Raw genomic sequence first — 15,956 nt, forward strand, 5'->3', positions numbered from 1 at the left:
AATCATTGAATAAAAATTGCATGATATTTATGAAGTCATTGCCAAAGCTTTTTCTGAAGGACTCAAACACTTGAAATGCTGCATACCATTTTTGTGAAAATGTTGGTTCCATGAATGCAAGCGTCAGTTCAAGTAGTGGAGTATGAATCACAACAAAGAGAGAAAAGGTTAGCCTGTCTGAAAGAAATCATGATGCGGTAAGCCAACAACTTTGTTTTGTCCTGGTGAGTTGTGTGAAACTTATTTGTCTTGTTTTTAATTTCCTGATTTTGCATCATTCTTATACTGTTAGATTAATTACATGAGGTGGAAATGATCAAGGCCTTGTTTCTTCTTATTTTCAGCCACTTAGCCAAAAAGACAACCTTTGATGATAATTTATCCCTTGTACCTTATTTGAGCCAAAAATGATGATCATATTTTTTTTGTAAAACCCTTAAACCTACTTTAATTATCTCCTACCTTGTTTTGGGGTTTAAGAGAGCATAAGAATTTTAGTCATGATATGCCCCTAATTTGGTGGAGGGTTAAGGTAAAAAATGTCTCAAGAAGGTAAACCAGCACACAATAAGGCACCCTAAAAAAAAGCTTGTAAGCCTAGATTTTCTTTCCTAAAAAAAATGAAAAATGAAAATGAGAAAAAGGAAATAAATCCTAAAAAAAAGAAAAAAAAAAAGAAAAATGGCAGAAAATAAATAGGTGCCATAAGTGCTGTTAGAACAATAAATTGAGGCTGAAAAAATAAATAAGCCTAGGCTGAATAAGTGGAAATTTTTCTAGGATAAATGCTCTCTTATAACCCTAATTTTTGAAATCTCAGAAAAACCATAATTTCTTTGATTAGCCAGGCCACATTACAAGCCAATAAAAGTCCTTAGTGATCCACCAAGTGTAAGCAGAATAACTTTAACTCAGATGAAGTGCAAAAATTGGAAACATTAATTGCGGGTCGTAGAATTTTAAACACTCACCCAAGACACTTGTGTGCAGAGAGAAACACTAAAGCCTTGTGAGTAAAAGTGAGGCAAATCGACCTGGTTGATTTTTGCTACTAACCAATTCTATCTCAATGTTTGTTTGTGCTTCCATTGCAAGATCATGGCAAATGCAAGAAGGTCCAACTAAGGGAATTTTAAAAATTGCAGCTATTGAAAGTGTTGGAGCATTCAGAGTCTGCTCTCATTTTTGTTTTTGCTTGAGGACAAGCACAATTTTTAATTTGGGGAATTTTGATAACTATTAAATATGAGTTATTTTTTATAATAAAAATATATTGAAAATATCTTTAAAAATATTTATTTAGCATTTATTTTTGGTTTAAGTGTTAGGAATTGATATTTTTATTATTTATGACTTGCAGACATGAAAAGGAGGGATTAAAATGTATTTAGTGTAATAGACAAAAAGGAAGCACTGAGTGCGGCTATTACGTCATGCACTGGATGTCCACGATAATCTTAGGAACTTTCAGGAATAATTGAGAAACGGTAATTGTTTATTTCAAACAAAGTTGATTTTCTTATCATTGTTATTACATTATTAATTTATCTTTTATTTGATCATGTAGTATTTTAATGATGTTAGATCATTGGAAGCAGAGAGATTGAAGGCGCCACTACTAGAAAAACTATTTTCTACGATGCAGGATCCACGGCGGGCATTATAAAAACATCTTTGATTGTATAATAATGGCAATTTTGTAAATATCAGGAATATTTTAAAGACGGTGATAACACAACCATATTTGAATACTTCAAAACAAAGACGTTTTAAAATTTTCACTTTCTTTTTCTTTTATCGGGTAGCGTAGTGACTCTCTCTCTCATTCTGTCGTTCCTGCTTCTTCGTCGCCTCAGCTTCTTCTCTCGCAGTGTTGAAGGAGCTCACGCGCGGCGGCTCGACTTCTTCATCACGTCACAACTTCTTCTTCTCACACTAACCGCATTTGAATGGTGTTTCTAGACTCTCCCATTTCCATAATCCTTTCACTCCTTCTCTTCTTCCTCCTTCACTTCACTCTTTTCTTCTTCTTCTTCCTCCTCCTCTTCCTTCTCTGCGCCAACCTAGTCCACCTCATCTTCCACATCCTCTCCTACTGATTTCGATTCAAAACAGTGAGCTCGACCTTAATTTCTCATTTCTTGTTTACTAATTTAATTAACCTCTTTTTTTTAAAATAAAATTATTTTACGAGTGGAGCTGCATAGCAGGCATGTGCAAGAGATGGATACGAGGGACACACCTTGTGTACTGTTATTTTGTTTTCATCATTCTATTTTAAGAAAACCAAAAGTAAGTATTGGCTCATGGTTGTTGTATGCACTTGAATTGTAATTTTTTTCATCTGATAAATATTAATTTTTTAGTTTTGTTATAAATGTAATCTCTCTCACCTCTCTTTCCCTTTTCCAATCATGAAAAAATCAATCTTATATCTCTTTTGTATTGTAATTTGTCCTCAAACCTTAATTAATTGTGTTTCTAAACCCTAAACCCTACTTAATTAGACGCATAATGCAAGCTCTGAATTACTACCTGCAATCTAGTATACTACAAGCTTGCAAGGTGTTTGTAAAAATGCCACAATGAGGAAAAATAGTTAGTTTCCAAATGTTGTTCTCTCATTAATGGAATTTTTGGTATATGTCATGTATTAGTTCTTAATAGAAGTTAATAGTGTGAAGGTGAGAATGAGGGCCGATGCAAATAGTTAGTTTAATAACATTGTTTTATGACAATTGCATGAGGTCCTCCCCCAACAAAGAAAAACTTTAAAGCAATAATATCTCTGCCTATTATTGGTCAGAATGGAAGGGCTCACCTTTCTTATGATTCTAATTTTAGGGATCATGTTTTTGTTGATAGAGGTGGTATTCAATCAGATTTATAGGAGAAAACTGATAACATTGTTAATGCTTTTATTGGACAACTTGTTCCTGTGTCATATGAAAGCAGGGAGATATCAAATTTTGAAACTGGCTCTCAAGCTAGTCTTCATGATTCAGATGTTATAGCGGGACAATCATCTGCTCTTAAGGATAACATGCTTGTACACACAGATGCTGATAAATTGAATAGTTCAGTAGCAGTATATCCTAGTAGTTCTCAGGTTAGAGATTTTTTATTTGTCTACAAGACCCCAAGGTTAGCATGTCACTCAAATTAGTCTTTTCTATAATCATGCAGAAGTGAGAATAAATGATTATACTATTGATAGAAAAGACAGAAAGCCTGATATTCTGAAAGAGTAAGTCTTTCATATTGTCTCAATTTTATAATGACATGTTTGCCAACTATTTCATATTGTGAACATCTGCATATGCCTAATTGATTGTGGAATAGTTACCAAGGGAACATCTGCATATATATATTTTTACTTATTTTTTTTGTATATTTTCATATACGTTTTTATATAAAAAAATTATTCACGTTCAATAGAAAATATTCACGTGATTTAGATAAAAATAAACATAATTCATGTAAGTTTTTATCTACATGTTTTAAATTGAAAAATGAAATTTTTATATAAATGTTCTATCAAGTAAATTTCACAATAATGTAAAAAAGTATGAAAAATTTCAATTTGTAGAAAACTTTTAAAACAATAGAGTTGGATCTTTAGAAAGAAACTAATCCCCTCAGTATATTGAACTGAGGTGCAAATCGTAGCTAAGTTTTTTTATTTTTTTATTTTAAAGACAAACTAACACACTATTAATATGGGAGTGGAAAAGAGCTTTGCTTTGCTTGATATGTTGTATTATGCAATTAATTAGCCTTTGCACCCGTGGAAGTTGCTGCAGCTCTCTCTGGCTGAATGCTAGTGACATGGAGTATTGGGAGTTTGTCCAGGAGGAAATCAATGGTGAATCAAGCTGAATTGTTCTTGCTAACTTACCTTTATGCTTGAATTAAACGTAGTTGGTTTGTTAGGGCGAGAAACTTATTTAGATGGATTTGCCATGACAAAAATCTTTACTCTCTATACCACTAGTGTTATGTGCATTCTACTTTTAAAAAACTGTAACTTTGTTTATTATCTTGTTATATATTACTTAATGTCAATTTTCAAGAGTCATGCTTTAAATGAATGACTATATGTTCTAAATTATTACAGTTTTAAATTGCCTTCTAGCTTGACATTCATATTACTTAAACCTTCTATTTCAGTATTTCCCTTCTTTCATTCATCTTGCTATAGGGCATGCAATGGATAAATTTCTTAACACTTGTTTCATTAAAAATAAGTTTAGAAATGAAGTTGTCTTGAACAGAAAACATGGCAAAGGTTGAACACTTCAAATGTAGTTCATGATGCCATCCCTCATACACATGAAAGAATAGGTCATCCAATGCACATCAAGGTAACTAACTTTAATGGACATGTTCATTTGCTACTCCAAATGCATTTGTACCTACTTGGAAAAATTCTGTAGACCCAAGAAGGAAGGTAATTAATGGACATTGCTTCTTCTTTTGATATGTAGGATTCTTAGAGTGCCTGAATTTGGGATTCTGAACTAAAATGGCATCTATAGTTTACTTATTAATAATTCTACTTACTTCTTCAAAGCCATCTATATATAGTTTACTTAAGTGTGTGAATTGTTATAAATCATCACTTACCTTTTATGTGTTCATTTTTGCCCCTATTATATTTTTTACATCACATATATATGCAGGATTATGGTAGGACTACCATCTATGGAGAACAGGGAAAAGATTTTGAGGAATCTTTTGGCAAAAGAAAAGGTGGACAACGAAGTTGAGTTTAAGGAACTTGCAATTATGACAGAAGGATATACTGGAAGTGATCTAAAGGTTGCTACTATTCTTTTATATTGTTCACATTGGATATAACACTATCTTGTAACAAGTGCTTTTTGTTTTCTATGCTTTTAATTATATCATTTATTCATTGTCAACCTGTCCATTGTAGAACTTGTGCACAAATGCTACTTATCGGCCTGCTAGAGAGCTAATTCAGCAAGAGAGGCTAAAGAGTCTGGTAAGTGGCACTTGTATAATTTATTTTGAGTTTAATTGGTATGACTTAAAAAATTATGCTCTTATATTTATTAGATATCTTTCATAGGGGTATTGAAATTTTGAAATCAGATTACTTAACAACATTTAGTTAGTTCCTGCCTGCTTACTAAAATTCATTCATTTATAATACATATTATTGAGAGTCATATGGTGATGGTCTCATAACTCTTTCCTTGCTAATTCATTACTGCTATTTTTTAATTTATTAGAGGAGACTTAATTCATTTAATTGAAATTGGTTAGTTAGTTCGTTAATTTTTGGTTACCACTTGGAGTATCACGTGATGTTGAGGACATGTGGGAAACAATTTTTTATTGTGTATAATTTTTTATTAAGAGTCTAGGAAAGTAAATAAAATAATAATAATTTATTTAAGTTAAAATTAGTTTATACGTAAGTTAAAAATATTTTTTTAAGAAATTAATACAAGAGTGTCTACAAATTAATTTATGTAGAAGCTAATTTTAGTTTATGAAAAAATAGAAAAAGTTTATTTTATTTTATTTTTTTCTTTTGCAAGTGTTTCTAGAAAAATTTACTTAAACATGCTCTAAAGAAGCTAAATCTACCATTTTATGATAATTCTGGCTAAAATAGAAAAGTTGCATACAAATAAAAAAGTTACTACATTTTTTTTCTAGAAAAAAACAATGATACATGCCTGATTCTTTTTTTTATATATAAATGAAGTTGTATGAGAAGGGCACTTGGTGTGGTGGGTCTTCCTAATCCATTGAAGAGAAATTATTAAAATATGAAGTCTGCTTTTATCTAAATCACCCTTATTTATCCAGATTAAGACATCCTTTAGTAGAATATAGGAAGCTGCAAAGTTCCCTCTTTTGGGGTAGAGTCAATTCATCAATTAGGAGTTGGTGAGAGAATGGAAGCCACATAGCGGAACAATTCAAAGGTGGTGTTAATTGATTCTTTGCAGTCATGGGAGTTCCACGTCAACCAAGCCTACAATCAGAATACTCCTGTAAGACACTCATTTTATGCCAAAGTTTGGATCTTTTTTATTTTTTCAACCCTGGTCTGGAAAGAGTGTGCAAAAGGGGCATTTATGCTTCAAGTTATTTACAAAATCCATTTTTGACTATGATTATGTATTTTTGGTTTTCAATGTTTGTTTTAATTTGTCTTCTTGTTCTTCCTTGTGGATATGGTATATTAACTTATGGCTTATGTATTTTGTGGGATCGATGGATCAATATGGGTTGCTGATATATATTATTTTTAATTATTTATATTTTTTCTGATGGGATATCAACCAGAAAAAGTATAAATAATTAAAAATAATATATAATTCAAATATGGTGCTTACGTCAGTACCATCTTTGAAAGTACGCATTCTAAGACGGTGCTTACATCAGCAACGTCTTAGAATGTCTACTTTCAAAGATGTTGCTGAGGTAAACACCGTCTTAGAATGTGTACTTTCAAAGATGGTGCTTACCTCAGCAACGTCTTAGAATGCCTACTTTCAAAGACGTTGTTGAGGTAAGTACCATCTTTGAAAGTTGTTCACTTTCAAAGACGGTGTTTTGGGACCCGTCGTTGAAATTTTTAAGTTTCGACGACATTACATTCAACGACGTTCGAAAAATGACGTTGTATCCCCAAACTAACCGTCATAGAGTCGCTTTTTTCTTGTAGTGCACTTCGCATCCAGTGGGCATTTTAATGATGTTAGACCATTGGAAACAGAGAGATTGAAGGCGCTTCGCATCCAGTGGGCACAGTATTATCTAAAAGTTAGAAATCAAACATAGGATGTTAGGAAACTATGTAACTTTAGGCTACTTAATTAGTTTACCATAGCTTGTATTACATTTTTTACAATTATGGTTTCATTTTAACATTGAATAATCTTTGTTGATAGTCATTCATAGTTATCAATTGATTTTTTAAAAACAAAAATAATCGCCAACCCCAAAAGAATCTAACCTACAATAACAATAGGAGACTTGATTAAAAAAGAAAAGGAGGGAAAAAGACCAGCTAAAGTAGTGTGAATGATTGCTATCTAACCTGTAGTAGAGAAAATAAAAGATGTGGGAACGTGAATAGTTTTTCATTTGTCCTTGCAATCGAAACAATCGATGTCACCTCTGTTGTTCTTCCATTTACATTTCTTGCCTATGGCTTTGCACTCACTACAGTTTGCTTTGAACCATCTCAAATTCAACTGATTCTTATGCATCTCATATGCTGAAACATGCGCAATGATGTCAAACATTTTGGTATGGCATGTTAGGTCCAATCTGAGCACATTATCGCCAGGATCAAAAACATAAATCGAACAGGAAATCATATCTTGTGAGTCTGCATAGTACCACTGCTCCAAGTTTCTCAGATGTTGATGCTCAACTGAAGAACAGTTGAAGAAGCTCAACTTACTTGTTTTTGCTCCATCCTAAAATTTGTAAGGATGAATGAGAGAATTGTTGATTTGTAGAAACTTCTTTGAAAGACAGTTTTTCGGGTCAGTCAACTCAATTTTATGATTTTTGTAGTCTATGTAACTGACATGCATGGAGTTTTACGGAAGAGAGAACGAGCATAGTCTCATTCTTTTCAGCACAATGTAGACAAAACCCTGGATAGTCACATTCATCTTCCATTCCCTTGACGAGTTTGAGGGAAATCTGATAGCTGGTTTGCCAGAGCCACAAGACGATTCCCCATACTCATTGTGACCACTTCCACTTTTGATAAGGAGAAGGATTAGCAATAGCTTGATCAGTATGGAATCACCTTGGAGGGGCAGCACACTAGGCTTTGTCATCCCAGCAATGAGGTTTGTTTTCTTTTGGAAAAATACAACGCGATGTGTCCTATTAATTTTGCCTTGGGCCAATACACAACCAATATTTAAGTTAATTGTGTATTTAAGACTTAATCTATTGTGTGTATTTTTTTTTATTGAAGATTAATTTTTGTTGACTAGAGACCCAAAATGATCATCTTTAATGAGATCTCTCATTTCAATCATACTTTTTCATTCACAAAACTCAAGAACTTAATTAAGGAAACTGGGTTAGGATCACTCGAGCCAATGAGTTGCTAATACTATCATGTATCTTTAAATAAGATTTCTTGACAAAGAATCCATGACTTTTTATTTAAAGACAAACTAATAGATCATTAAGATATTTATTTTATTTAATTAATTTTATAAATATTATTTTACAAGTATTATTAGTATTTTACAAGAGTTTTTTTATTTTTTTTGTATTATTAGTATTGTTAGTAATTTTATAAATACTTTTATAAATACTATTTTACAAGAGTTATTGATTTTTCTGAATTATAAAAATTTATCAAATAAAATAAAATAAATTATTTAAATTTTACATGAATTTATTTTATTATAAATTTTATTTTAATATAAATTAATAAATTAGTAGATAAAAATTTGTTATTATTTTATAATTTTTTAAAAAAAATACATAAACTAATATATAGATTAATTAAAAAATTATTTTACGTGATTTATACAAATTAAGTAAATTTAAAATAATATAAAATATAAAAATTTAAATTTTTTTAATATTTATATTAAAAAAATATTTCACATATTTTTTATAAATTAAATAAAAAAATTTAAATAAATAATTTACATATGAAAATAAATTTACATATTTTGTATATTAAAAACAATTTACAAAATAATTTAGGTAGATAATTTATATATATATATATATATTAATTTATGAAATTTAATTATAAATTGATAAAATAAAAATAAAAATATGTAAACTATTTAAAATAAAATTATATAAAATAAAATAAAAAAAATATTTATATATTAATTTTTTTTTAATTTTATAAATTTTTTAATTTTTAAAAAATAATAATTCTAAATTAGTGATACATACCAAATAGTATTTATAAAGTTAATTAAATATAACAAGTATCTTAATGAATTATTATCCTATTTTTAATAAAAAGTCAAGTAACAGTCAACTAACGAAAGGATAAATATTATTTAATCTAAAAAATAAAAGAACCAAATGTTTTGATTTAGAAATTTGAAAATTAAAATGTGAATTTGAAATTATAAGAGAACAAAAATTATAATTTAACTTATATTTTATATTCTCACATATTTTTATGTTTGATTTTTATATTAAAATCAATTGCAGAAACCAGAGAGAAAATGGGATAACGTGGTTTCTCAATCCAAGTCTACCCGTGTTTGGATTCATGTGGCGCTTAGGGCATGACTTGCGTCATTCGTGAAGCAACGAGTAAATTGGACGTGATTTTTTAGTAGATGTGACTTGAAAACTCTACAGAAACAAATACTTCATTTTCAATTCTCAATACTATTATTACTATTCCTTTAATTAAGGGTTTTTCACAAAAATTTAAATTTATGACTTTTTATTTAAAGACGTAGTAATAGATTATTAAGACATTATTTTATTTTATTAATTTTATAAATACTAATTTATGTGCATTATTATTTAAGAGTTATTAATTTTTTTTAATTATAAAAATTTATTAAATAAAATAAAATATTTAATATTTAGTTTTACATGTGTTTTTTAATATAAAAGTTTATTATAATACATATTAATAAATTATTAGATATAATATAATTTAAAAAGATTACATAAACTAATTTATAAATTAATAAAAAAATTATTTTATGTAATTTATAGAAATTAAGTAAATTTAAAATAATATAAATATACAAAATAATTTTTTTACTTCTTATAATTAAAATAAAAATTTGTATTATTTATATATAAAAATAAATTTGCATATTTTTTATACATTACATAAAATAATTTACATATTACTTTGTGAAATTTTCTTAATTTATATAATAGGTGTTAAAAATTTATTTGCTAAATAAATTTTTTATAATTAAAATGAAAATATTAACAAGTTTCTAAAAAATTAAATATTAAAGCTTATTAATTTATATAATTAGAATAAGAATAATTTACATATTAAATTAAATTTACATAATTTGTATACTTTACATATTAATTGATTGATATAATTATATTGATTTATATAATTAGAAGAAAAATAATTTGTATATTAAAATCAATTTAAAAAATAATATATGAATATAATTAATATATTAATTTATTTAACTTAATTATAAATTAATAAAATTAAAATAAAATATGCAAACTATTTTAAAAAATATAAAATAAAATTAAAAATATTTTTATAATTGTTAACTATTGATACATACCAAATAATGTTTACAATATTGACTAAACATGAAAAATATTTTAATAAATTATTACTTTTTCAATAAAAGGTCAATTAATAGTGATGAAAGAATAAAAATTATTTATTCTAGAAAATAGAAAATAGAATGACCTGTCTTAATTTAAAAATAAGAAAATCAAAATGGTGAATTTAAAATTGTAAGAGAATTAAAATTACCATATAATCTATATATTATATATTCCCACATATTTTTATGTTTCATTTTTATATTAAAATCAGTTGAAACCAGATAAAAAAAAATGGGATTAAGGCCAAGTCTATCCCATGTTGCGCTTACGACATGACTTGCGTCATTCCTGAAGCAACGACTAGTAAATTGGACGTGATTTTTGGGTAGATCTGACTTGGAATTGAAGCATTATACAAACACATACTTTGTCGTCGTAAATATTATCACAGATTTTGTTGAAGGAAATATGTGGTTCCTTATATATTTCAAGTCTGTGTTTGAAATTTAAAGATCTAACTTCGATTTGTATGCACATCAAACAGTTTGGGGGTCATGTGGAGAGAGGGAGCGTTATTGGTGGTCCTGCTGCTGCTGCTCCTCCTAGTCCAGCAAAATTGTGCTACCAAGGATGAGCAAGAGCATGGTTGCCCTCCTTCTTCCTGTGGCAAAATCACCAGCATAACTTATCCATTTCGATTAAAAGGTGACCCAAAAAGTTGCGGCCACAACAGGTACGAGCTAGCTTGTGAAAATAATGTTACAGTGTTATATTTGTACTCCGGGAAATATCATGTACAGGCAATCAACTACAACAACTTCACAGTCCGAGTGGTTGATCCCGGAGTTCAACAACAAAACTACTCTTCCCTTCCACGCTATTTCTTGTCACAATCCAATTTCAGTGATTCCTATAGTGACGCCACGGATCCATACCAAGCCGGTCTAAAACCAATTAACAATTGGGCATGGCTCATTTTCCAGCATGTAGTGTTTATGAATTGTAGCCACCCAGTGACCTACAATCGTAAATATGTGGATACTGCTCCCTGCGTCAACTCTGACTCCAAAGGCTATTACATATACTCTATTGCTGGTGACTTAAAAGCACATGACTTTGAAGTTGGTTGTCACGTAAAGCTGGTTGCTCTCACATCTTGGTGGGGTTTCGACACAAACAATCATTCCTACACTGCCATGCACACGGGGCTAGTCTACGGATTCGAGATTTCATGGATGCACCTCGCCTGTGAGAATCATTGTCGATATAAATATGGACGTTTATATAGATATGGATATGGAAATGGAAATAGATACTGCTATTTCGACTATTCCATCCAGAACCTTCGATGCCCTCTGTGTAATCGCCAACGTTCCCGCATTATATGTGGTAAAAGAAGCCAAAATTATTATCATTATGAATTTCTTCTGATCATCATCGATCACTTGCCAAATTTAAAATATTTGTTCCCTTTAGGATGCCAATTATTATTAACATTTTATTTTTAATCATTGTCATATAACTCATTTTGAACATCCAACCGATATATTAAGGTCTATTTACTTTAGTTTTTTATTCTTCTGTTTTCACTTTTAATATATAAAACTGTCATTTTATTTTTCAATCCGTTCTTGTTTATAAATATTTGCACAGAAATAGAGAAAACAAAGAAACTTGTTTTCAATATTTATTGTACTAATATTTGAAAAAACAAAACATAGTGGAAACACTATATATGGTAGTTTTCCAAATTAAAAATGGAATAAGAAATAACAATAGAAGTAAATGGGTTGTTAAATTCGAATAATTGTACTTTATTACGACAGTATTTGTACGTTCTTTCTAAATTTGTGGAGTTGTCATGTTAAATTAAATTAATACTTCTTATTTAATTAATTATTTGATGAAAGGAAAATATATTTCTTTAATTTCTTTAAATTATTATACATAACTAGATATTTTCAAATCATTCGTAACCATCTTTAATTATTTAACCAATTAATTTTTGAGATTTTTCAAAACAAAGTTTCAAACATCTATATTTATATTTTAATTTATATTTACTATGATTAAACATCATTCTAGAATTTCAATCAAATTTTAGACAAAGGAGTTTTTATTTATTGGGGTTCTCCAATTTACCCGAAATAAAAATGGGATTAAACTACTCCATCATACTTGTCACTTGATTGGTGTAATTAATACTTACAATCAATCATCTTAAACTACGGAAGAGAATTGTACCAATGTAATGGTTTGTTTAATCCTATTTTGCCTTTGGGATAAGTTAGATGATTTTTTTTTTTTTTTACCTTATTACTTGCCAAACAAATATTATATTTGACCAGTATTTATAAGTTGTGCATTAAAAAAATCATTTATTGTTTTTAAATAAGAGAAAGCTTTTAAACTTCTTAATGGCTATGACCTTTATGAAATTACGTACTCAGGTATTCTTCTTTGTCTAGTTTTTGAGATCAACAGGATTTAAATTGATATTTTTCTTCAATTTTTTGGTGATACAGGAATACTGGAAATACTGCTATTCGTTGCCGGTGGTAAGAATTTTATCATCTTAATTTACCTATCCTTTAATTATTACATTACCAAGAATTAGTTTTGATGCTTTATATATGACGACCTTAATCATAAAATAATATACTTATTAATTTTTACATAATTTATTAACTCTGTCAATATACATAATTTCAAGTTCCTTAACTATGTAATAAAATATTACTACACACATGTGAATTGTCTCTGCGTGTATACCAATTGTAAGGGATGGCCTTTTTTTTGGTTTGGTGGGGCTCTGGTTATCTTCTATTTATTCTCATCTTCTATTTAATTAAAAATAAGAAGATTTTTTTTAATAACTTATTTACAAAAGAATATTGTATTGTATTATCAATAAAATACTTAAACAATTAGGCTAAGAAAAAATTTAAGATCAAAATATGCTAGGACAATTATTTCTGTTATGATCATGTTGTTGCCCGATAAATTTTACATTTTTTTTTACTTTTTCTTTCATTTCTTTATTCGTCCATCTCACTAGGAATGCAAGGAGTTGAAACGAGATGACCCTTTGTCGGTCCTCTTTTTCTCCTTGGATTTTCACTTCGTATTCTTGCCACATTGATTCGGGTGACAGCAAATCTTTTTCTCCTTGGATTTTCACTGATCTCGTTCGTATTCTTATCTTTAAAGATATTTTTAATATATTTTTATTATAAAAAATAGCTCATATTTAACCGTTATCAGTATCTTTTGGATATTTTAATCTTTTCTTTTGGTATCTGTAATAACTGCTAAATAAATATTTTTAATATATTTTTATTTAAAGATATTTTCAATATAATAGTTATTACTCTTTAAAATTTTATGTCTATTGTATGGATAGATGTATCAATTATTTTTTTTACTGTATTTTTTAGTTTATTTTAATACTACTAACTAATTTTCTTATTTTTTAATAAACGAACATAACAAAAAATATCAACAACACATAAATGTAGCTACAAAAGTACATACAAAGTAACTAAGAGAAATTATACTTTAAGTTTTATCCAATTTGGTTATTTGGCTTTATTTGTATATTATTTCTTTAAAAAAATAAAAAACAAAATTATAAAATTTAATTTAATAAATAAGAAATTTTAACTAATTAGAAAATTATATAATATAATATTTATATTTTAAAATATTTTAAATTAAAAAAAATAAAAAGGTGAGAGAAAGTCTCAAATATTATAGATTGAAAATTAAATTGTAAAATAGTATAAATTGAGAAAAAGTAAAAAAAAAAAATGTGTATTTACGAAAAATAGAAAACCTGAACCACGTCTCTGTATGCGTGCTTTTCTGTACCTCTGGTACCTTTCGTTATAATATATCTTAAAGTTTTGCTGAACAAACGAAAAACTTTGACTACCATTAGTCAATTTGGTCTTAGATGCACATTAATGTTAAAGACAAAATTTAGTTATACATACCAACGTCAACAACCAAATTGATTGATATTTGTTTAAGTTAGATTTTTTTTTTAAAGTTACAAGCTAGCTATCTGAATGGATAGTATCAATTTTAAGAGCCAAATTGGTCTTTTACTTTAACAAATACCATATTGCATTTTACACTAACTGGGTAATCAAATGATTCTTTACCATGATATTTATTGACTCTAAGTAATTTTCTTGTAGCTGCCGAAATGGTCATTATGTTATTATGGCCATGCAAACTTTTGTTTGGGGTGCCACTGTTTATTACACTTTTTATACGTAAATGGAGAAAAAGACATATGTCAATATACGAAAGTATTGAAAATTATCTAGAACAAAATAATTTGATGCCTATTAGATACTCATACAAGGAAATTAAGAAGATGACCGGAGGTTTTAAAGAAAAGTTGGGTGAAGGAGGATATGGCTATGTGTTCAAGGGAAAATTGTGTAGCGGGTCTTGTGTAGCAATAAAAATGTTAGGTAAATCAAAAGGAAATGGCCAAGATTTTATTAGTGAAGTTGCAACCGCCGGAAGAATACATCATCAAAATGTAGTACAATTAATTGGATTTTGTGTCCAGGGGTCAAAACGTGCTCTTGTCTATGAATTCATGCCCAATGGATCTCTTGATAAACTTATTTTTTCCAAAGATGGAAGTATACATTTAAGCTATGACAAAATATATAACATATCAATTGGAGTGGCTCGTGGAATTGCTTATCTCCACCATGGGTGTGAGATGCAGATTTTGCATTTCGATATCAAGCCTCACAACATCCTATTAGATGAAAACTTCACCCCAAAGGTCTCTGACTTTGGATTAGCAAAGCTATATCCAATTGATAATAGCATTGTCACAATGACAACAACAAGGGGTACAATTGGGTATATGGCTCCAGAATTATTTTATAATAATATTGGAGGAATATCCCATAAGGCTGATGTTTATAGCTATGGAATGCTTTTGATGGAGATGGCAAGCAAGAGGAAAAATCTAAATCCCCATGCAGAGCGTTCAAGCCAACTTTTCTTTCCCTTTTGGATTTATAATCATATTGGAGATGAGGAAGATATAGAAATGGAAGATGTCACAGAGGAGGAAAAGAAAATAGCAAAGAAGATGATCATAGTTGCACTTTGGTGTATACAATTGAAACCGAATGATCGTCCCTCAATGAATAAAGTAGTCGAAATGCTTGAAGGAGACATTGAGAACTTGGAAATACCTCCAAAGCCATCTTTATATCCAGGTGAAATGATCACAAAGGATGAAAAAATCAACACTAACGAGATAATATCAAGTGACTTCAGTAGTTCTTATTGTTCTATGTAAATTAACCCCTAGCTTGGTGAAGTACACAATTTGGCAATGCACGATAAATATTTATTTGCATCCCCTTATTGTTTTGAACACTTGTCCATTCGTACATAACTGTTCACTTGTTTATCTTGTTTCCTATTAATTTACATCTCAAAGGTTAAAAAATGGGTTATCAATTTTTTTCTTCAAAATTTCCAAATATGGAATCATGTTAGCAACTCACTCTACTAGAATATGCATGATGATATTCACAAATTTTAATGTAGGATTATATTTGTCTTGTCTACTTTAATTTCATATATATTGGGTTGGTGTAGCTTCTACAACATCTAACAATGTTTAACCTTATATTCTTACGAGGATAAGAAAA

The 15,956-nt window shown here is 28.9% G+C and overlaps 2 protein-coding genes across 2 annotated transcripts; both read left to right on the forward strand.

The window, feature by feature from the left end:
- Positions 1–10,772: 10,772 nt before the first annotated feature.
- Positions 10,773–13,414, forward strand: LOC100815267 (uncharacterized). The gene is made up of 2 exons (XM_014766602.3): positions 10,773–11,649; positions 12,786–13,414. The coding sequence occupies exons 1-2, from the start codon at positions 10,815–10,817 to the stop codon at positions 12,875–12,877; spliced, it is 927 nt and encodes a 308-aa protein (XP_014622088.2). The 5' UTR covers positions 10,773–10,814; the 3' UTR covers positions 12,878–13,414.
- A 543-nt stretch (positions 13,415–13,957) lies between these two features.
- On the forward strand, positions 13,958–15,658 carry LOC121173411 (rust resistance kinase Lr10). The gene has a single exon (XM_041008910.1). The coding sequence runs from the start codon at positions 14,471–14,473 to the stop codon at positions 15,596–15,598; it is 1,128 nt and encodes a 375-aa protein (XP_040864844.1). The 5' UTR covers positions 13,958–14,470; the 3' UTR covers positions 15,599–15,658.
- The last annotated feature ends 298 nt before the right edge of the window (positions 15,659–15,956 follow it).

The sequence above is a fragment of the Glycine max genome, chromosome 14 (assembly GCF_000004515.6).
Source record: "Glycine max cultivar Williams 82 chromosome 14, Glycine_max_v4.0, whole genome shotgun sequence".
Taxonomy (NCBI): domain Eukaryota; kingdom Viridiplantae; phylum Streptophyta; class Magnoliopsida; order Fabales; family Fabaceae; genus Glycine; species Glycine max.

Coding starts and splice junctions, on each gene's coding strand:
- LOC121173411 (XM_041008910.1), top strand. CDS start 14,471: ATGGTCATTATGTTATTATGGCCATGCAAACTTTTGTTTGGGGTGCCA.
- LOC100815267 (XM_014766602.3), top strand. CDS start 10,815: ATGTGGAGAGAGGGAGCGTTATTGGTGGTCCTGCTGCTGCTGCTCCTC. Junction 11,650..12,785: donor ACGTTCCCGCATTATATGTG/GTAAAAGAAGCC, acceptor TTGGTGATACAG/GAATACTGGAAATACTGCTA.